General features: G+C 35.7%; 2 protein-coding genes across 4 annotated transcripts; both read left to right on the forward strand.

Annotated features, from left to right (window-relative positions):
* The first annotated feature begins 1,516 nt into the window (after positions 1-1,516).
* LOC140877305 (serine/threonine-protein kinase Nek2-like) lies at positions 1,517-6,695 on the forward strand. 3 transcript variants are annotated; one of them, XM_073280843.1, is made up of 15 exons: positions 1,517-1,874; positions 2,436-2,592; positions 2,729-2,795; positions 3,166-3,231; positions 3,412-3,458; positions 3,590-3,635; positions 3,745-3,825; positions 4,091-4,133; positions 4,246-4,295; positions 4,391-4,472; positions 4,564-4,613; positions 4,844-4,917; positions 5,003-5,054; positions 5,181-5,633; positions 5,751-6,695. In XM_073280843.1, the coding sequence occupies exons 2-15, from the start codon at positions 2,507-2,509 to the stop codon at positions 6,393-6,395; spliced, it is 1,842 nt and encodes a 613-aa protein (XP_073136944.1). In that variant the 5' UTR covers positions 1,517-1,874; positions 2,436-2,506; the 3' UTR covers positions 6,396-6,695. The 3 variants fall into 3 exon arrangements, with proteins under 3 accessions (XP_073136944.1, XP_073136945.1, XP_073136946.1); XM_073280844.1 differs by having other exon boundaries at positions 2,439-2,592; XM_073280845.1 differs by lacking the exon at positions 1,517-1,874 and adding an exon at positions 1,910-2,147.
* A 5,343-nt stretch (positions 6,696-12,038) lies between these two features.
* Positions 12,039-15,711, forward strand: LOC140880986 (VAN3-binding protein-like). The gene is made up of 7 exons (XM_073285913.1): positions 12,039-12,486; positions 12,622-12,747; positions 14,266-14,710; positions 14,808-15,041; positions 15,131-15,180; positions 15,262-15,319; positions 15,412-15,711. The coding sequence occupies exons 1-7, from the start codon at positions 12,142-12,144 to the stop codon at positions 15,633-15,635; spliced, it is 1,482 nt and encodes a 493-aa protein (XP_073142014.1). The 5' UTR covers positions 12,039-12,141; the 3' UTR covers positions 15,636-15,711.
* Positions 15,712-24,061: the final 8,350 nt, after the last annotated feature.

Raw genomic sequence — 24,061 nt, forward strand, 5'->3', positions numbered from 1 at the left:
ACAGGCCCGCCCTTGGCCGGTTCCAGTCCGGGTTGGTGAACCGGCGGTTCTGGTCCGAGTTCGAGTCCGGGTCCGGGTCCGGTTCCGGTTAACCGCCGGTTCTGGGTCCGGGTCAACCCTTGTTTTTAAAAAAAATTAATTTTTTTTTTAAAAAAACTTTTCCAATTAAACTTTTAAAAACTCTATCAAATATTTCATTATCTCAATAAAAAATATATAAATTTATTAAATAAAAATATATACATTTAAACTTTTAACATCTTCTAATATTATATTTATTCAATAAAAAATATATGACATTTCAACTTTCAACATTTTATATTAAAAATTATATCTATCTCAATAAAAAATATATTATATTTATTAAATAAAAAATATATTACATTTCTTATATTAAAAATTATATATATTTCAATAAAAATTTATTACATTTATTCAATAAAAAATATATTGTATTTCAAATTTCAACATCTTATATTAAAAACTATACATATCTCAATAAAAAATCTATTATATTTCAATTTAAACATTTTGTATACAAAATTTATTACATTTAATTATTTTCAATCACATTTTAATGTCAAATGATCTATTGGTCTGATGGCAAAAGTAATGTCTCAATACCACATGTGTAGGTTTTAAATATATTATTTAAAATTTTAACAAAATAATAAATATATTATTTAAAAATAGGCTGATCCACCGGGTTGACCCGACCTTGCCTGTGCTGCCTCATAGTGGATGCGCCATAATTCGTTGTTCCTTAACTCAATTTATTCCAAATTAAATCCGAAACATTAATCCATAATTTTCAATATTAATAACAAATTTATTATATATAAACAAATCAAAATAATATATTTAATTATTAATATTTAACGAATTTTTAAGTCACAAGCAACAATAATAGACATCATCTCACTCCCGTGACTCCCATACCAAGATTCTACGTCTCATTAGTATTAAATTCCGAATCTTGCCAAATCAACTCTCCTTAATAAAATCCAAATTTCATAATTATTTCAATAATCCAGATCACCTAACTCCCAATCTTTTCTGAAAATGATTGTTATTTACTCATTTACCAATATAATAATTGGCAAAAAGCCTAAAATTCAGATATAGTAAAACCTAATTGCTTACTTCCAATATTATTGGACTCATATTTAAAATTCGAGACAAATTTACACATAGATGAGTCAATTTGATTTATATTTGAGATATAAAAAATAATATTTTTTTAATTAATTGAGTTATGACTTATGAGATCAATTTCAAAAAAAATTGATCAATGCGATATCTTTTTAATAAAATGATATTTATAAAAGAAAAAAAATCGACTGAAAATGTTATATTATGCTTCCAATGGAGGTTTAGGTCTACTGTGTTTTTCAAATAATTTTATGTTAGCTTTGACTCTGCATTATTATTATTATTATTATTATTATTATTATTATATTTCTATATAAAAATGAAAGGCACGTCTCCCCACACAGAGTACTCGCACTGACACAGTCTCTTTATCCGTGATTGTGTGTGTTTACTGTGGTATGGGTGCAGTGTTTGTGCGAACATGACTTTTTCCTTTTCACGTTTTTGGGTTTTGGGGGAATCGGTTTTTGAAGTTTTGAAAGATCTTTCTTGATTTTTCTTTTATATATTTAATCCCATTTTGTTTTTTTGTGGTGTTCCTGTCTCGTTCTTGCTTACTTTATTCCTGCGTATTGGGCGGCACACATCTCAAATTATTCAAATTCCTGTGCGTTTTTTTTGGGTGTAATAATGTAATGTGTCCGTTTTCCACATGGTAATGAGCTTGGTGTTGTTGGGGAGTTGACAGATCTGCATTTCGTCTGGGCATTTTTCAATGTGAGGTAAACAAAGTCACAAAGATATTTTATAGGAGTGTTTTTGTTAGTTTCTTTAAGAAAATGTGAGTCAGGATCTGTGCGTTTTTTCGGTTCTTGGTTGGGTTTTCTTGCCTTCTTTGCAAGATCCTGGATTTTGTTTGTGGTGAGTTGATCTTCACAATGCGGTGGAGGTAGTTGATTGTTTTGACGTTTAGATGTTAGGTGCTGTTTGGGTTTTGTGTTTTTGAGATTCTTCTACTGTTTATTGAAGGATATGTCATACCTATAAGCTATCAGGTGAGTGTTTCAGTGACTGCAGACGTTTCAGATTTGTAAACTTGTGTTTTATTTTTATTGGTAAGAAGAAGGAAGCCTCAAATGAGTAATGTAGCATTTTTTCGGAGCACATTTCGTTTTTTTTGCGGTTCATGTGTTGTTTTTTCCCCCTTAGTCCTTAGATTGTGCTTGATGAGGTTCTGTTTGTCATTTCTGCTTGCTTGTTCTGATATTGCGTGACAGTGTTTCCTAAACCTTCTCTGTTGATTTTTGACAATAAATATGCTAATTGATTCTATTTGTCTTTAGTAGGTGGATTTGGATTACGATATTCCGAGAGATATCTTTAAGTGGCGGCTTGAAACTTGGAAGTGTATAAAATGGACAACTATGATATACTGGAGCAGATCGGCAAAGGATCTTTTGGTTCTGCACTACTTGTCAGGCATAAACAAGAGAAAAAGAAGTAAGGAACTTTCTAAGCCCTGAGATTACTTTGAACTAAGCAGACGATGATGCATTTTAGATCATCTGTTAGGTTTATGATTGCTATATATGTAATGTTATTCATTGGTGATTTTTGTGTTTTGTCATGGTCTAAGGTATGTGTTGAAGAAAATTCGCCTCGCCCGACAGACTGATAGAACCCGCAGATCTGCCCATCAGGAGGTGACTTCTTAATCTCTTCATTAGATGTTAATGAAATTGCTAGTTGATTCCTTCGGGGATATGTAGGGGGTCAATAGTCGATAATTTGACTGGAGAACTTTTAATTTTAAATTTAAATTATTGTTGGTAATCTGCATTGTTGCACATTTTATCCAAAAAGGTTTATATTCTTGATATTTGTGGATATGATGTAAACTATGAATAACATTTGAAGTAAATGCTCCGAGCTAGAGAGTATGTAATGAATCATGTTTCCATGAGAATAAATGGTTGCCTATCAAGATTTTCTCTTGTGAAAAGGATCCAAAAAATGTGTACGTGGCTAAGAATTGTGTAATTCTAATCTGACACAATATTTTTCTCTCTGTAGATGGAGCTTATATCTAAAGTGCAGCATCCATATATTGTGGAATACAAGGATTCCTGGGTAGAAAGGGTATGTGCCAATTATAGGAGTTGGGATCTAACTAAAGAACCACATGACTTCACTTTATGCTGCTTACTTTAATTGGCAATTAATGGAATCTTATGCATTTCAGATTTTGTTAACTTTTGACTGCTTTTAAGTTTTATATTTTGCTTCATCTCTTGTTGACATGTACTTTTCTGATTGCAGGGTTGTTTTGTTTGCATCGTAATTGGCTACTGTGAAGGAGGGGATATGTAAGTTGCTGTCGTTAAATAATGCTAATTCTTGCGTTAGTCACAAATCTCATTTGGAACGGTACCATTCTCACATGGCATAATCCGTAATAGTACCAACTTGCTGTATAATGTCTTTTAAATTATTGCAGGGCCGAGGCCATTAAAAAGACAAATGGAGTTCATTTTTCTGAGGAGGTTGTTTGATTTTATGCTTTATCATACAATCTTTATGTTTGATAAGTTTGTGATAAAATTCATTACTGATTCTGCTACTTTTGCCAACTGAACATTGAATGAGGAACAGAAGCTTTGCAAGTGGTTGGTTCAACTATTGATGGCGCTTGATTACTTGCATGCCAACCATGTACTTCACCGCGATGTCAAGGTATATTAAGATTCTAAACTGTCGAGTTTCACATTCGGCTGGATAATATTCTTGGGAGTTCCATATATGAACTTGGACAATCCCTCCTTGAGCGTAGGTTTTGGGGTTGGAGCTAGATCCAAGTTCATCATACACAGCGTACCATCATCACGATATAATGCCACAAGTATCCATATATTATAATACAAAGTGATAGTTATCCGTATGTCACGAATACCGGTTTGAATTTGAAGGCTCATCTTTTAATCTACATTTTTCTTCTCAGTGTTCGAATATATTTTTGACGAAAGAGCAGGACATCCGCTTAGGTGAGTGAATATATGCTGTATTCATGATATTCTAAATGTTCAATTATGAATAACTCATTTCAGATTTCTATTACTGTTTTTAAAAGTTGTTCCATTCTGCTGTTGCTTTCAGGGGATTTCGGGCTTGCAAAAGTATTGACATCTGATGATCTTGCTTCCTCTGTAAGTTTATGGAATGCTAATTTCTTAGGGGTTTTATCTTTCTGCATATTTAAAATTAAATACTGTTTACTTAATTACTTCTTATGTGATCACAGGTAGTGGGTACACCGAGCTACATGTGCCCCGAGCTTCTTGCAGATATACCTTATGGTTCCAAGTCGGACATTTGGTCCTTGGGTTAGCCTCTTTATGTTTCGTTTCTATTATTCGACTTAAATTTTTTACATTATTTTTTTGGCTGCTAACTTTTCTTGACATGATATTCCAGGATGTTGTGTGTATGAAATGGCTGCTCGAGTACCAGCATTTAAAGCCTTTGTGAGTTTTATTTTTCTACTTATTGGCGTATTCCGTATTGTTGTCGACTTTTTTGTTTAGTCTTCACTTGTATCAATCTATTCTGAGCACTGAACCACGATAAAGATTTGACTCTAATCTTGCTTTTTCAAATCCAGTAATGGGAGTTGAGTAATGCACTTCTCGTATTTTGTATTTTTTGTGTTTACTGTTTCTTGAATTTTCTGATTGAAATTTCGCCTCATGAACAGGATATACAAGGTCTAATCAACAAGATAAATAAATGTATAGTGTCTCCACTCCCGACGATGTACTCTGGTCCATTGTAAGTCCGTTATGCGGAATCGTGTGTAATTCTTGAATAACTCCAATTTAACTTACTCACATCATTTTTCAAATCGTTCTTCCAGTCGAGGACTCGTCAAGAGTATGCTTAGGAAAAATCCAGAGCTCAGACCAAGTGTACGATATTTTCTTTTTTTTCTCTTCTCCTAAACCCGATTTAGCTACCAATAATCATTTTATACCTCACGATTGAGTTACAAAATCTACTCTTCCAACAAAATTGTCTCACGTTTGAGTTTACAGGCTGCAGATTTACTTCGGCATTCTCATCTTCGTCCCTATGTCCTAAATGTTCATTTAAAGGCTAGCAACCCCAGACGTCAAACTTATCCATTTCATGCACCTGTTGTAAGTAATGTCAAGAAAACAAGATTCCAAGAACATGAAGTTCTTAAATCAGAGAAACGGCTTTCATTTGGCAACAATAGGGCCTTGAATCCTAGTATATCTGGAAATGAACTAAATTCTCCGTGTTCTTCTCGAAGAACACAAAATTCCTTGAGCCATTCGAATACCAAGTTTTCGGAAGTATCGGTTGGAAATGTTGGCGAAGACAAAGGGATCACAAAACCAGTGAGCACAAGGTTCTCCAATGCTACAAAAACATCTAGAGTGAATACAGCAAGAGCATCTGCCAATCCTAGAAGACAGACCAGTCCATTAAAGATATCAAATCCTGGTTCAACTCGTGAACTGGTAAGTTAATGAGTTTTTTCTTGATTTAAATACTGCTATCATTTACTTTTCAGGAGTTTATTTTTTGGATATCGAAGCTGGTAAGAACCATAATGACATTATTTATTGAATATGTAGCTTCCAGTCTCTCATACTCCAGCTAGAAAATCATCCAAAATATCACGAAGAGCCTCTCTTCCCTTCTCTACAAGAGTTGCCCCACCTGTATCCCCTTATAAACACAGTGTGAGTTTTCTCCATGCCGTGGAATCCCCCGACGTCTCTGTCAATGCTCCACGTCTCGATAAAATGGTTGACTTCCCTTTGGCTTCATCCGAAGATCCTCTACTACCCGTTCACCGAACATCATCGCTGTCTGCTCAATGCTCTTCTACCTCTCCTCCGTACAGCACTGACCGGTCAATCATGAAAGACAAGTGTACAGTTCAGATGCTCGACAGAGCCCTCATCCGGCCCCACAATGTTACACGCACTCTTGATGTTCCACGTAACGGAAGTGAATGCTCAGAAAATAATCCCACGAGTGGAGGAAGGTCTAGTGGCTCATCCTCCGATTTTCGCCAGCGCAGGTTTGATACCTCATCATACCAGCAACGCGCCGAGGCCTTGGAGGGGCTACTGGAGTTCAGCGCACAACTATTGCAGCAAGAACGCATCGACGAGCTTCAAGTGCTGTTGAAACCATTCGGACCTGAGAAAGTTTCTCCTCGAGAAACAGCGATTTGGCTTACCAAGAGCTTCAAGGAGAAGAATGCAGTGTAACATTTCTGTCTATTGAATTGACCCCCATTGCTATCTCAGATTTAACCGCTAACTAGTCCAAATTGTCCACTCTATTCCTCGTGTTAACTTCCTGTTATCTGATATGTATCCTATATTGGTAGTTGGTGATATCTAGTGAGGCTAAACTAGTTGTTTGGAATGTGCTTGAATTTCTTGTTCAGGGTATTGTAGAAATGGATGAGATCATCATTAGTAAATGGTTGTTTCTTTGATGAAATTACTAAATGGATTTGTTATATTATGTTCGTGGTGAATCTGAAATATCATAATTAGTTTGTACCTTTATCATCTAAAGAAATGGTTTTGTAACGTGTCGGTTCTCGAGTTCTAAGCTTGTGGTTGCTATCTCAATACCTTGCAACTTTTTATTTGTGAAAATTGAGACTACCGAGTCTTGAACTATATGATATCACGGCAAATTGACCTTAAGTGGCTAAGGAGTGCAAAGTTGAATTTTTGGAGCTTTAACCATGTAAATTATAATTATAAAGATTTGAAGTCAGATTGTTGCTAATAAATAGGTGTAATTTGTAGTTCAAGTACTGGGAATTCTTGTCCTGTTCTTTATAGAACTATTTGCGTTGGGATCAATGCTACAATAATTCACCTCAGTGGTAGGGAACTGAAGCAGTACCAGAACAAGGAAGAAGCAGTACCAGAACAAGGAATTCATCTTAAGAAGAAAAGCTAGAAACTCAATAGATTTTTAAACACGAGGCATATAAGTACATTTTTACTAAGCTCGAGTCTCTCGTAAGTATATTTCGATAACTTGAGTTTTAAGACGCTCGATTTTACAATTGGTATAGGCTTATAACGTAATGATCGCGACAATTAACACAAGACGCTCGATTTTACAATTGGTATAGACTTATAACGTAATGATCGTGACAATTAACACGAGAATTCTTGCAAAAGAGACTTGTCTAATATCTAATTGCATTTTTAGCAAACAGGAAACAAAAGCTGAAATCAGCCATCAAAATGCCAAGAAACTGAAAAGGAGATGACAATGCCATGATTCAAAGGGAATAAAAGGCTCTTCTTTTTACAGTCCATAAGGTAATGGTCCCTTCCACGCAAAAAGAGATTCCGATTGCTCCTCAAATGATAAAGGCTGCTACCATTTTTTTCCTTTTTTTTTTTGGCCATGGATCAATTCAGAATTGCAGATCCCATTGCTTAAAGCTCTCGTTCAGATTTTGCATCAGTATTTTAGCATCACTCAACTTCAAATCTAAAGGGTGTTTTTGCAGATCTTATTTGCCAACTTTTATGCAAAATAAAAATATTTAGTGTGAAGCAAAATGATGGTTGTATTTGGGGGCATTATTAGTGTATTTTTGAGGCATGCATTGGGTACAGAATATTTGGCAGATTTTTCAGAAATGGACTGAGGGATATTTGGGCGTCCAAACAACGTTGGTCGGGGTGTGATGTTGCCTTTACCTATGACACCAAAGGGGACAAGCTTACAATAAGTACACCCCTCCTTTTGTCACCATCTCCCATTTCTTGGATCGCTACATTTCTTTTTCTTTTTTTCAAATCATTCTTTGAATGATAATAATAATAATATTAATTTATGTTTATTTTCATGATTCAAAGTAGACCTGACCAAGAGGCATCACTCTTGCTACTAGGCCAATAGATCATTTGATATTAGATTGTGATTGAAAATAATTAAATGTAATAAAATTTGTATACACGATGTTTAAATTGAAATGTAATAGATTTTTTTATTGAGATAGATATAGTTTTTAATATAAAATGTTGAAAGTTGAAATATAATATATTTTTTATTGAATAAATGTAATAAATTTTTTATTGAAATATATATAATTTTTAATATAAGAAATGTAATATATTTTTTATTTAATAAATATAATATATTTTTTTTAATTAAGATATACATATTTTTTAATATAAAATGTTGAAAGTTGAAATGTCATATATTTTTTTATTGAATAAATATAATATTAGAAGATGTTAAAAGTTTAAATGTATATATTTTTATTTAATAAATTTATATATTTTTTATTGAGATAATAAAATATTTGATAGAGTTTTTAAAAGTTTAATTGTAAAAAAAATTTTAAAAAAAATTATTTTTTTAAAAAAGCAAGGGTTGACCCAGACCCGTAACCAGCGGTTAACCGGACCCGGACCCGGACCGGAACCGGCCAAGGGCGGGCCGGTTAAGGGTTGATAAAATACCAACCCGGACCCGGCGGTTCCGACCCGGAATCGGACCGAAACCGGCCTGTAACCAGGTCTAATTCAAAGGGAAATTTGGAATTTGTGGGAAAGATTTTCAGATGTGGATATGCTTGGAAATTGAGGCTGATGCCACGGGATGTGTTAAATTGACCTTTTGGTAAGATAAGGTCACATGATTAACCGATTAAAGCAAGTTTATCAAAAACTTCTTAAATATATTTATATATCGATGTTGTTGGTTGAGATAGACCAGGAATTTGATTCTACGGGGGGGAAGTCGCATGTTCGATTATTGTGAATAAAGATAAAGAGCAAGTCTTTTGTGATATGGTTTCATATCCATTAGATCGACGATGCGATTTATATATTTTTTTGACATATAAAAAATTGAAGATTCATTTAAAAAAATAATAATCATAAAACAACTTCATATAAATTTTCGTTAAAATATAAATAACTAGAGGATTTCAATCACAATGAGTCCAACTCAACTATGACTCCAGACATTGTTTGGTTTGATGTATTATTAATCTATGTATAACTTATCTCAATCAATTTCGCCAAATTTTCGTTATATTATTTATCTATTTATTAATTAATAATATTACATCAATTAAATCAAATAAATTATAATCTATCCATCAAATCAAATAATGTATTAACTATTTTTCTTATTTATTTTTAATTTACATTATATTACTTATCTATGGATTAGGAGGCCTGATAATATTTTCAATCGTCGTCACTTGTGTCGAAACAAATAATTACTCTACAAATGGAAAATGAAAATTAAATATTTATTTTGTAAAATTCGAACAGTGATAATTTTTTTGCAAAAAAAAATGGCTGTAATCTTTGATCCACCTTTGTGATACTGAAAATAATCTTTTCCCTAAAAAAATATTTAAAGTTTCAAAAAATATAAAGTTTCATTTGGACAAGTATTTATAAAAATTTTTGCGTCTATTCAAAAAAAAAAAAAAGTTTTGCGTAAATTTTTTTTTTAAAATATTTTATAAGTAGTTTAAAAATAAATATGTGTTTGAACAACTATTTAAAATTTATTTTAAAGTTAAAAAAAATGTTTTGATTTTTATCATTGCATTCATTTCTAAAAAGATCAAACAACACAATTCAATTGTTCTTTAAAGTATACTTGGAGAATATTTTTTTAAAAAATATTTTTTCAAAAATGTTTTATAAAATCTTTTTCAAACAAATACTTTAAATTTTTTTCACTTATAACACACTAAAATATTTTTAAAATATTTGTAACAAAAAAGCCTCAAAATTTTAATATACTTTAAATTATTGTTATATAATAATAAAAAAATCGTAAATGTGAGTTATTGGAAGCTTTATTATTAATTTTTTTCGAGAGTGTTATTGGAAGCTTTATGGGGGACCAACAATAGCAATTATTAAACACATTCAAAGATATAGGGTAGACCAAATGCCATATATTCTACCGATCCAAGATATAGATCACCATGGCCCATAATGATTGAGACATCACTACCCTTTTGATTAGTTGCTCTCACTTGTCATTTACTACTAATCTTATATGTTAGTCTTTTTCTACTTTTATATATGCACACATGAAAAATTTTATGAAATAGATCTTATATCCAATCTGACCTATAAAAAATATTATTTTTTTATTATAAATATGAGTCGAATCGACTCATCTCAACAAAAAAATATTGTATATGAAATATTAATTATCAATACATATGATTAGTGATTACTAGTTATTAGGGAAAGCTTCATTATAAAATAAAAAAAGTCCTTATTTTTTCAAATATTACTAAACTATCACAACTCTTTAATTAGCATATATAGTGTGAAATGAGTTTCAAGTGTTACTTTTAGCTAATATTTGGTGTATATTAAGATTTAAGCTTTGGCTCAAGGATAAAAAGAAAAAATAATAAAGCGCTTGCTTTTGTCCTGCCTACACTTTTTTGAGGGCCAACCCATAATTTTTCTGCCCAAAAAGGGCCCCAATCTCTTATGTGTATTGTGTAGACCAAATCTCAGGTTTTTGTAGGATATAACTTATAAGTATTCAATAAAATATTGGTTTAGAGGCACCCAACGTCTCAATATGGGATATTGTAAATAAAAATAATCGGCTCAGCAACGAAGTCCCAGTTAATGATTTATGAGCATGTCTAGTGTGTAACGATATATTTGAGATGAGTCGATCTAATTTATATTTATCGTGAAAAAATAATATTTTAAACATGTAACGTAATATTTTTATGATTCAGATAAGATCGGATATTTTTATTACAAAAATAACTTGTAAAATAGTTACATAAAGTTTTTGTGATTATTTAGTGAGTAAATTTTATTCCAATACATGAACTATTGTCAAATACATGCATTGCATGCTAAAGAATTAGTGGCGTGCAGAATTTAAATTTGTTAAATTTTATGTTGGATATAATTGCATCCAAAAACGCAATATTACAGGACTAAAACATGATTTTGACAAGTTAGAGGGCCAACAAAGCAAACATGACATCTCATAGGATTAAATTGATTGTTTTTCCTTTAAAATACGTAGAAAACTAACCAAAAACTCACCCAAAATTTTTTTCATGCCTAACTAAAAATTTTATATCAAAAAATTTCTCGTAACCTAATCTACTATATTTCATGGAGAAGAACTCCTCAGATTCAAGAAATTAATTCTTTTCTTTTTTTTTTGAATTGCCATTCACATAAACAAGATTTATAAAAAATATCGAAGTATTTCTCAAAAAAAATTTGTTCGGTCCTTTTATCATATTTTTAATCAAAACATTGATTACTCTTTTTGTCTAAACATGTATATTTCAGAACGCAATTATATGGAGAAAAAAGTGTCAATTTCTTGAAAAATGAGTAGTGGCCTTACATGAGATACAGTAGATCGAACCTTTACGAGAAATTTTTTTATTTATGGTCTTTTAGATAAGAAAATTGGTCAATCGGTTTTGAGTAGAATTCAAAATCTTTATATATTAAGATAAAACTCGAATATATAATATGAAAATTAGTATAGACAAATATAGTTCGAGTATTTAAGCGTTTATAATACTCGATGGTTTAAACTTGTAAAGGTAAGAAGGTAAAGCTAAAATTTTCCAACCATGAAGGTAAAAATAATATCATATTAAATTTTTAACAAAATCTAAAATCTGTCGATCTATATATTTTAAACCGTATTTGATAGAGCTTTTAGCAAACACTTCTCAAATTTTTTCAACGAATTTTGTTTTCCCAAACGATTTTTTGTAATATGTATAAGAAAACAAATACTCGAGTAAAAAAGAAAAGTTAGTAGAAATTATTTTGTATGGGGGATTTTCCCAAACTTATTAGTCACAAGACATTTAAGCCTATAGCCTAGTCAAGAATTCCTTATAAAACACACACAGTGTCACCCATATATTCACACACACACATCGTTTCCGAAAAAGCAACCAAAATATTTGGTCCATCATTTCCGATCAGCATGTACAACAACAGTAGCAGCAAAATGGACTTGCTGTGGGCGGACAAGGTCCCGGCGGCGGCGGCAGCCGGCGATGTCCATCTGCCGGAAAGCCCCAGAGGTCCCATGGAGTTCCTCTCCAGATCCTGGAGCGCCTCCGCTTTCCAGGTTTCCAAAGCATTGTCCCCTCCAAATCCGCCATTGACGTTTCACAAGCTCTCCATCGAGAAGAACAGTCACAGCGTGATACCGGAAAACATCGCCGGAGAAGAACAAGATTCCGGCGCCAAACTCTCCGGAAACACCTTCTCTTTCGCTTCTTCTGCCACCTCTCAGCTCATACTCGACCGCATTATGTCCCAATCTGTGAGCTTTCCAAGAATTCATTGCATGCATTTAATTTCAAGAAAATACTTGTTGCATCACATTGTAATATAGATTTCGTTATTATATATATTTTCTCAAAACAATATAATTAATATTATTCTTGGAAAAATGTAGGAAATATCACCATTGACATCGGGAAGGCTTTCTCATAGCAGCGGACCTTTGAACGGTTGTTTGACCGAAGAAACTGATCAGAGCCCTCCAATCTCTCCATCCGACGAGTACGAAGATGTAGTTAAGGTATATTATATTATATATATATTTCTCATGTTTTTTTTTCTTCATATTTTCAAGAATTTCTCAGCATTATTAATGGTAGAATATTAATTAATGGGAATATGGGTTCATTTTGTTTTTCAAAAAATCTTTTGTTACTTTAGTTTCTTTTCCTACCCACAAAATCCATGTTTTAATCGAACAGAAGCTGCGAGCTGTCATTCATTAGAATTAAATTAAAGGGTCCTTTTTTTAAAAGAAACAAAGTTTTGATCCCAAGATATATATGGTCAATTGTTGGTTCTCTCAAAATCGGGTTCTTTAATTTCTTTTTCCCATACAAATTTGGTTCACACCAACATATTTCTGCCCATATATCGTGCTCTTTTCTTCTTCTTTAATATCAAATTTTATCATTGTAATGCATAAAAATATCATGATAAGTGAAAAATCAGGATAATAAAATATTTTATATGTTGGTGTGTGTGAGGGTGACAGATGCTATGATATTCTTGATTTACTACAACACAAGTTGGTAGTGATATATGATTAGTGTTTGATGGGGTCTACGTTTGATTGGGGTTAAGGCATTGTTTCAGCTTTCACAACGTATATTGCAGAAAAGTGAGCAAACATAAGTCTACTTTTGTCACTTTCGATATTAACTTTTGTTTTCTTTACATTTAAATGCTTTAGCTTTAGCCGTCCCCTCACTCATCTTTTGACTTCCCCCTATGAGATTTTTCACATGCAAACTAATTACATGAAAATTTGAACAGTCTTAGTATCACTTTATTCCACCAAGGCTTGGAAAAAAATAAAGTAAAAAAAAAAAGATTAATAAACATGTATACATACATATATACATACATACCCTCCTCTGTTTGGTAACAGCTGGTTGAGTGAATAAGTGGCAAAATATTTATTGTATTTTTCTCTTCTTCTTGTTTAAGTTGGCATGGGCACAGACTTGCACTTGCATACCAGTTGGATGAAAACTGACTCATTTTAAACCCTTTTCATCTTAGTTTTTCAGTATTTCACTCAACATTTACTACACCATCCTCTAAAAATAGCATAACAATCTGCACCACACTTAATCTACACTGTTCAAAAAAAGTTTCTTCATTTGTGTACACTGTACTTGAGTTTTCTTACTTGGAGAATCATATCAATTAATTATAGACTCGCTCAGATTCTAACTCCAAGCATAATGAGTGAAGATATAAACTTGGAAAACTTTAATACCCCACTGATAGGTATCTAGTTTGGTACTTGAAGTTTTCTAGTGTTTTATACTAGAGATATTTTGATGTTAATGTGACGTTTGTTGGTTCAAAGGGTAATTTCAAATTTGTTTGGTATGATAATTCAATTAGAAAAACTTAATAATTTAAATTGGATACATTTTCCTTCAGAATTCACCAAATTTCTAAATGTGACTTGCATTTGGGGACCAGAAAGAAAAAAAAACTTGTCATCTCATATATAAACATTCAACTTAGTTCCTGACTACGGCGAATTAAACTCATGTTTTTGTAGTACTTGCGTGCCAACAACACGCTACAACCCTTGTTCACCGGAAACCGCAGCGGCTACAACGGCGGCGCTGGAGGTGTAGGTGGCGTTAACACCCCAGGTGGTAAGACGGTGGGAAGGTGGTTGAAGGAGAGGAGGGAGAAGAAGAAAGAAGAGACTCGAACCCGAAACGCACAGCTCCATGCTGCTGTCGCTGTAGCCGGAGTGGCAGCGGCTGTGGCGGCAATAGCAGCAGCGACAGCAGCCGCGTCTTCTAAGGAAAAGGATGAGCTGATGGCAAAGACGGATATGGCGGTGGCTTCAGCCGCCACTCTTGTGGCTGCACAATGTATGGAGGCTGCAGAGAACATGGGAGCTGATCGTGATCACCTCATGTCCGCGATCAGCTCGGCTGTTAATGTCCGGTCACATGGCGATATATCAACCCTCACTGCTGCAGCAGCCACAGGTTATAAATAGTTTGAAACAATCAAGATTTCAGATGCCCAAATGAAAAAAAGGTTCAAACTTTCACGAGCAATTTTTTCTAAAATTCAATTTTACAGCTTTGCGGGGTGTGGCGACATTGAAAGCGAGGGCATTGAAAGAAGTATGGAACGTCGCATCGGCTATACCAATAGAAAAAGGGATCAGTTTAGGCACAGGGACCAACAGCAGCAGCAGCAACAACTCTGCAGGAAGCTACTGTGAGGAACTGGTACCTGAAGAGAATTTTCTGGCTGCTTGTAATCAAGAACTGCTGGCTCGAGGTAGCGAGCTTCTCAAAAGAACTCGTACAGGTATCGACATCTCGATCATTTTTTTAAGATGAAAATAGTAAAACTATATAAAAGTAGGAAACTCATGAGTAGTGAATATGATGTTGCAGGGGATCTTCATTGGAAGGTTGTCTCAGTTTACATCCATCGAAGTGGAAATGTAAGTTGACCCAGGTTCCATTTTTCATTAAGGTATGTAGCTAGTTTCGGTGGTCTTTGCAATCTAATTGATGATTTGCAGGTGATGCTGAAGATGAAGAGCAAATATGTAGGGAAGACCATCACTAAAAAGAAGAAGAGTAAGTTTCTGCTCCCACAATGATATAAATTTTTACTCATGCTAATTAACTAAGAAGTTCTTTATTACTTGATGCAATTCGCAACAATGCAGATGTGGTTTTAGATGTTTGTAAAGACATACCAGCATGGCCAGGGAGGCATTTGTTTGAGGATGGAGAGCAGAGACGATATTTTGGACTAAAGACAGAAGGACGCGGTGTTGTTGAATTCGAGTGCAAAAATGCAAGAGACTACGAGATGTGGACTCAAGGTGTCTCCCGGCTTCTGTCAATTGTGTCTGAAAGGAAAAGAAAGAATCAAAAAATAGCCACTTGAGTGACAAAAAAACTTGTATGATATAAGATAAATAACTATGGTTTGTATGTTTATTATCCTACCTGGATTATGCTTAGGCTTGTTTGCTTTCCTAGGTATTGATGTTTTGTCCCCTTTGCGTCCCTTGAGTTATGAACAACTTTGTGAAAAGGAAATCGCTCTGGAAAATTCATCTCATTCACAACAATCTCTTATTGGGCCTAAAGATCAAATACCCAATATCTTTGTCCAATGATCCAAAACACTTTCAAGAACCGGGCTCTGGACTCCAAGCCCGCCTGGACCAATGAGTACGCTCAGCTCGAACTGTCGTGGTCTGAAATACCCAATATCTTGTCCAATGATCCAAAACACTTTTAAGAAGCGGGTTCTAGCAATGAGTACGCTCAGCTGGAACTGTCGTTGACAGAAATACCCAATATCTTGTCCAATGATCCAAAACACTTTTAAGAGGCGGGTTCTGGATCTCGCCTGGACCAATGAGCACTCTCAGCTGGAACTGTCGCGGGCTGGACAGCCCACGAACAGTTCATGAACTATTGGACATGGTGTCCAAACATAAGCCCAATTTTGTTTTTTTTATGGAATTAAAAATATTGAAGTTGCGGGTTGATATCATCAAATAGAAAATGGGTTATGAAGGACTTTTTGTGGTTCCTCGTGTTAATCATGGAGGTGGTATTGTTTTAAGACAGCTAAACTCCACCCATTAATGCCCAGATCGCGTGCAGCCCTGACCACTATTTCTGTTCGTTCTCCCCATTCCGGCCACCCTTGGCCGAAGTCCCATCGCCCAGACTTAGCCAACATTTGGGCGGTCCTAACTGACCAACCTGAGCCCAAACCGTGCCCTATAGGAGGAGAACTAACCACTATTCCAAGGAACCCTAATCTGCGCGACCTGCTGTTTCATCCCAACAAACTGATCGGCCATCCCTTCTCCAGCTCTAGCGACCGAACCACCCTAGACACTTGACCTTTAGGGACTCTACCTTGACCCATGAACTCTCTAGAGCAGCCCCATCCATCAGCCATGGCAAAAACGTGTAGGAAAGTTGATGTTTCATCATGAAAACGTGAACTCATGCATGGAACTTATGTATCTTTTGTTCTAAACCACATACAAATCACCAAACCATGGTTTTATCAGAAAACAACGTATATAAAATTTAAATGGTAAGAAATAATGGAATAAAATATGCATTTGCGTTTAAAATGCTCTAAAACCTTAATCGATTGGATACGTAGAAACGTAAACGCCAAATCTGTTAACTTTTTCTTTAAAATCACGTGTAAGTGTGTAAAGTGTGTGACGGCTGTGTTCTTGATTCCTCTCCAAGTTTTGAACGTAAAAATAAAGAGTAATGGAGGTGGAATCTTAATTCTAGTTATTTATTTGCATAAAAATTAGACTTAGACTTGTATTAGGAATCTGTTGGGGATCGATATAGTGTGTAGAGAAAGGGGGGGGGGGGGGGGTGAATACACAATATTGATAGTCTTTAAAATCTAATGCAATATGGTTGAGTAAATGTTAGTTCACTCGACCGGTTTTCTTTTAGCCTGCTAGAAATATAAGAGCAACTATGATTAGTGCGGAAATAGCTATCAGCATGCTAGATGATATCCATGGAATGATGCAATTCAATAACGTAAGTAGACACAGATATGTTTCTTGGATGTTCGGAGCTCAATCTCCTACGTCACCCCTTCTTCCACATCGGAAGGATTCACTAGAAGACTTTCGTTATTACAACATCTTGCAATACACCCGATCCAAGTTAGGACTTATCCAACGCCTAATATGGAACTCCTAGATTCACAGTGATAAGATTTAAAACTCTTATCAAACTTTTCTTCAGATGGTGATGATGATTGTCTTAGTCTCTCGAGGACTTAAGACTTCTCAAATCCTTGTATCAGGTAGCGTCTTTCAAACGATATCGGGATTTGAGCAACCCTTGAAAAGGATCTCTTCAAAGATCAGATAAGGCTGTTAAAGCTAAGGGTTTTCTCTTTGAGCGGTTGAGTATTCAAGATGATTTCAAGAGCTCAGATAGACAGATTCTCAATAAGCGTTGTTGTGTTGTGTTCTGTCTCTTCTTTCTATCTAGAGAGGCTTTGATATATATAGCCTTTGTCTTCAACGTTTTTCTTCTTTGTCCAACGGTAGGATTTCCCTGCTGATAAAGCTTTCTGAATATTTCGTACTGGGAGCACCTTTAATTGTCTATTCAATGTGTCGCTCACATTAAATGCTATTTAAGGCTTTCTCACTTTATCAGACAAATCCTTAAATGCTTCGTCCTTTTGCTTTTCAGTTGTCTTGTCACTTTCCGAGATCTGGAAAACTGTAACTTTGAACTGTAGCGTATAGCTTTTTGTATTTGAAGTTTGGTAGATATCTCAGTCGGTAGATATGTTTGACATACAACTGCTTTGCATCTTTAGTTGGTTGATAAGCTTTAGCTGACGTCGGTAGATATGTCTTTGTTCGATTGACGTAGCTTACTTATACAAATAAATGGCGGCCGACTAAACAACAAAGTATTGTTTTTTTATCACCAAAAGTCAGGATTCAACAATTTCCTCCTTTTTGGTGATGACAAAACCTAGACCCCAAAAATCATTTAAAGAAGATAGTAGACGAAATGAATTCATTGCGAAGATGAATTGCATTGAACAATTAATGTTACAAGCAATCATTGATAAGTAGCAGTGAAAACCTATTACACCTACATTGCGTTAAGTAAATAACATGTACATAAAATGTACCTTACTTCCTTTGCATTCTCTGTGAAGAGGTGTCAATTGATTTTCTGGATACTTCCTCCTTTTTGACATCACTACGGGTGAGATGAGAGATGATCTCTTCTAGTTGAGCACCGACATTGGCTTTAAAAGTGTCAATACGAGAATCAATACGAGCGGTTAAATCAGCCTGAAGAACTGAGATTTGCGTTGAAGTATGCTCATTTGTACGGCGAACAGTTTGAGAGACCTGTTCGGCAATAGTACCCATAGCTCGAAGATTGCGTTCTTTGTAGTTTTTCAGTTCAGTGACGCATCTTTCGAGTTCAGAAGACAAACTGTTAAGACGAGAAATAATCGCTGATCTTGTGTTGTCAATGCCAGTGTCTTGTCCTTGTATGCGATTGCTAAGTCGCTGTGTGGTCTCGCAAAGATCTTCTACAATGCGTTCCAAAGCATAATTCGCTGGTTCGGAGTCAGGAACTGAAATTGAAGCACGTGTGGCAGTTTTTTATTTTGGAGGCAAGACTGTGGTGGTCTCGATCGATGAACGGACATCGATTCCAATCACCTGATCTGTTTGGTGAGTTGGACTGGAGGGCTGCGAGCCGTCAGTCGTCGGTTGAGGCGAGTCTTCAGAATGGATCTCCAGAAGAGGAGATGTTGGTTGTTCATCATCAAAAATTGATTGCATAACATCTGAGACTGATGTGAGTGGGATCTCAGGAAGATTATCACCAGTAACTGTTGTGATCGGGTCAGTCAGTTGAGTGTCTGTGATGAGATCAGCACTTGACGTAGGTCCAGCGGCTGATGAGAAAGCAAACGAAAAATATGTCAAGGGACATTCGTCTTGTGCCACAATAAATTCCCGTTCCTCTGCTGAAAATACGAAGTCAGATGTTTCCGAGTTATCATGAGAAGCTAGAAGAGGGATCATGGCCAGAACTTCATTGTTATACGCCTGTATGTATTCGTCGTCCGGTAGTGGGATGGAGTATTTGAGCCGATATTCTCGTAAAAAGGTGTCAGTGACATCAACTGACTGCTTAAGACGTAAGATGACTTCAGTGTCATATTTGGCAGTTTTTCTCATTGGCTGATAGTTCTCTTCTCTTTTGGCAAGAATATGTCGGGCGAGACTATCACGGAGCTTAACGTCCACCAATTTATATCTGCCGAGTGCTGTTTCAAGATTTGATGTGGCAGTGAGAATGAACATATTGTCTTCCAATTTGGAAAGGTACTCCAGTTTATTCTCAAGCAAGATCTGAGAATATGAAGTATTCAGACGATAGTTTACCCATTCATCAAATTCCTGTAGTTTGAACCGCACAGCCCGGAGAATGTTAAAAATAATGATAAGAACCTCCATTTTCCCTACCGATTGGGCTTTTTGAAATGGGATGAGAGGTGCTTTGTTTTTTCCCTGAGGGTCGGTTGAAGTTGTGGTCAGTACAAAGAACGAGGGTTCCTGGATAGTGATTCCTTTTGGTGGAGGAACCTGGGTCTTCACAACCAACTCTTGTGTTCTCAAGATTTGCTGACTGATGATGGCAGCAATATCAACTGATAAAGTCGGTGAGGGCAGAGAAATGGGTAATGTGGTAACAATGGTGCTGTAAGTTGGTTCGGAAGTTATTTGGGGAATTTGGATTGGGTGAGTAGATAGTGTTTCGGATGTTGAGACTTCAGTGGTTGCTGTGGTCAGTTGAGACGTTGGGGTGTGAACTATAGATAGCAACTTGATCCTCTTTGGTTTCGGGTGAGATAGCTTGGGAGCCATTTTTGTCTTTTGGGATGGAGAGGGGTGAGCGAATACTTGAAATAAGGGAGCATTGTCACTAACCTCATCCTCCAGATCAGAGTCAACTTGAATAGGTTGTCTGATCGGTCGAGCACGCTTGACTTGGGTAGCTATAGTGCTTTTGGCAGTTTGTTGCTCTGCCCCAATTTCTCGTTTGATAGTCCTGAGCTGGTCAGAAGTCACCTGATTCTTGTTTAAGAACAGAGGGATTGTGACTGCATTTAACCATTTGGCTGCATGAAGGACTTCATAGTCTGAGGAGTCAACATCTAGGGCTGCAAGTAGATAACATATCTGTAGTGCAAAACCTTTCGATTGTTCTTTGCCTCTAATCATTTCACATAAAGTAGAGTAGAGAATCGAAGACCAGTTGAAGTTCAACTGGGAGGCAATAGAGTCCATGTACTGAAGCTTTTCGAGAGTGATCTTGTCGTAGGAGCCAGCCTTGGCTAAAAGAGTTTTTGCGACTATGTTAGCCAATAGTTGGTATGCTGGCTTCAAGATTTGTTTGAGGCTATTGACCTTAATGGGTGAGCCATCAAGTGTGAATTGAGCTGCCCAGTGAGTTGCATTTCCGTCAGGTAAGTCTGCGCATTTCATCAAACCGGTTGTGGGCAAGTTGAAAGTGTCACCGAAGAAACGTTGATTGAACTCGATCTTCTGTCTTCTGATGATACATATGATGCTTCCATGATGTAGTTGGGCGGATTCAAAGAATTCCTTGACCAGATCATAGTTGACCGTTGATCCAGAGCTAAGAAATTTGCGAAGTCCTGAAGCTTCAATCATGTTGAACATGGCTGAAATTTCCGCATTCTGGATGGAATGAACTTCATTGAAATTAATAGCCAGACAAGTCTTTTGGATAGAAATTCTTGAGTTTTTCTGCAAACAAAGTATTTGATCAATAGTTTGTGAAGAATGCAGAAGCAAAAAGTGAATATGAGTTCAATTTGCAAGACAAATTGTGAGAGACGTCTGAAATGATCGGTAAATATGGTGCCACGTCACTTAAAATTTTGAATTTTGAAAGAGAGAGAGAGTGAAAGATACGCGGTAAAATAAAGTAAGTACAATGAATATAATATAATAAAATATAATATAAGGCAGTTGGAGTCGAATTCCAATGACTGTAATCATTCTTGTACGTTTGACATCATGTCATGTGAAGTCTTGGACACGCCGTCGATTTCCAGAGTAATGATTTAATTCGTGATCCATTCAGTAGACGATTGATATCACCCAACGTTTCACCTTCTCTTTTTATCCCTATAAATATGAAGTGAATATATCAGTCGTGTAACAATAAGAAATCATTCAATAAATTAGAAAACAATATGCCGGGTCCGGGAGGTGATTTGGCAGAAGAATTCGCCGCTGCTCTGACGAGAGTAAGGTCTCGAGAGTACAAAGATGCTGTGTTCTTCCAGGTTGTTGAAGAAATGGAGACAATTGAAGAGTTGCATCTGTTTCTCTCAACTGGCCATCCTCATGATTCTGAGAGAGACTATGCTGCCCTTGTGCGGCAATATGAAGACAAGCTAGGGTCGTCTGACTCGATGTTGGTCTTCAGTCCAGAGGGCCTGTTGCTCCTCTTGCTCTACAAAGAGCTAGAAGGACTGGAGCGCATCCGGTCGGATGATCTTGGATACGTTCGCTCTCCTACCAAGGAGCTTACGTTCTTCATGCTTTCTTGGAAAAGTGAGGTGGAGAAGGAGACCGGTAGGGCTCTTGAAGCCTTTAGGGCTCTTATGTGATATGCCCTTCTCTTTTTCCTGAAATAAACAAATATATTTTGCGCATTATCCACTTTTATGAATCAATAAAGTTACGTCACATCACACATTAAATAAGATATCATCGAGAAGAAAAGCAGATATTAATGAAGACAAATCACTGTTTGCAAATAATAACTATTTTGAGATTTTAAATAAATGCAAGAGTGCACAAATATCGATAAAGTATGCTTATCAACAGTCTGAGCAAGTATCTCTTTCGGATTTTCTCGAAGATAAATCAGTAGGTAACTAACTGTTGGCATTCATGACCTTTGGCCTTTGGTATTCTTCGCCTATAAATACTGTGATGTAAACAAGTAGATAGATCATAGCTTAGTTGAAATGATAACAACAAAAAAAATGGATGAGTCCGATTTCGAAAGACGAAAATTCATCTACAGAAGTAGAGTTGTGGAAAGAGGCATGAGCGTGTGGTATATGATGGAAGCCATTCGTCGTCAACATCGTTCAGGTATTGTGCCTCTTAGGCCGTGCCTTGCTGCAGGGTTGCTGTGGTGCAAGCGTTTCTTGCGAACCCAGAGCACTGGTGTGGTGCTAAGGCCATCTGCTATTCGGCTCATGATATTGTTGGCAGAAAGAGACGAGATGTAGAACATCTGTTTCGAGGATGACGTCTGCAATGGTCAAGGATCGCTCTCCGTCTGGATGATAAAGTGGAGTCATGAAATGAGAAGCAGAATTTCTGCGGCTCATGCTGACTTTAGACTCACTAAGGGTTAGGGTTAAGCACTCCATGTAATGAAAGTATTTTGTGCTTTAAAAGAAATAAACTATTATTCCCCCTAAACTTATGCTTGTCTTAATTCAAATCAATTAAACCAATAATATTGCGAAAATAGGAAAACTTAGCGTCCGACAATGGCTTGGTGAAAATCAGTGTTATTAAAACCGGACCGGACCGGCCGGTTCGACCGGTTCGACCGGGAACCGGTCGTCGGTCCGATCCGGAACTTCACAAGAAATCGAAAAACCGGTCCAACCGGTCAAGAACCGGTTGGATCGGTCAATAACCGGAAAACCGGTTTAACCGGTTGAACCGGTTGGACCGGTTTTTTGAATTTTTTTTATTTTTTTTTGAAAATTTGAATTTTTTTATTTTAAAAACTTAAATTTAATATTTTATATATATATATACATGGTTATTTGGAATTTGTACTTCATTAAAAAATTATTTTAATAATTATTGATTTTTTAAAAAATAAATAATTAATTATTTAAATAATTTAGAACTATAATTGACATTTTGAATATATTTACATATTTATTTAGCTTTTAAACTATGACAAATATATATATTTTTGTCTATTTATATATATTTTTGAGTTTTAAAATTCAAAATATATTATTTATTAGATTATATATATAAACGGTTTTCTGGTTCGACCGTCCGGTTAAAACGGTCCGACCGGTTTGACCGTTTTTTTAGGTAGACCGGTTCGATCACCGGTTCGGTTATGAAAACACTGGTGAAAATATCTGCTGCATGCTGGTCAGTAGATACGTAGATCATTTGAATCTCCTTTTTGAGGACGTGTTCACGAATGAAATGATGGCGCACATCAATGTGCTTGGTTCTGGAATGCATCACTGGATTTTGAGTGATTGCAATAGCACTTGTGTTGTCACAAAATATGGGAGCTTCATTTGACTGGATTCCATAGTCCCTAAGCTGTTGTTGTATCCACAGTATTTGAGCACAGCAACTGCCAGCTGCAAGATATTCTGCTTCAGCAGTAGAAGTGGCAACTGATGTTTGCTTCTTACTGAACCATGAAATAAGTCTATCTCCCAAAAATTGACACGATCCGCTAGTGCTTTTTCTGTCAATCTTTCAACCTGCATAATCTGCATCTGAATAGCCAACAATGTTAAATTCTGAGTCTTTGGAATACCAAAGACCCACATTTGTAGTGCCTTTAAGATATTTAATAATCCTCTTGGCTGCGATGTAATGCGATTGCTTGGGTGCTGCTTGAAATCTTGCACACAAACATACAGCAAACATAATATCTGGTCTACTGGCCGTAAGATAAAGTAATGAACCGATTAGACCTCGATACATAGTTACC

The sequence above is a fragment of the Henckelia pumila genome, chromosome 2, assembly GCF_033568475.1.
Source record: "Henckelia pumila isolate YLH828 chromosome 2, ASM3356847v2, whole genome shotgun sequence".
Lineage (NCBI taxonomy): Eukaryota > Viridiplantae > Streptophyta > Magnoliopsida > Lamiales > Gesneriaceae > Henckelia > Henckelia pumila.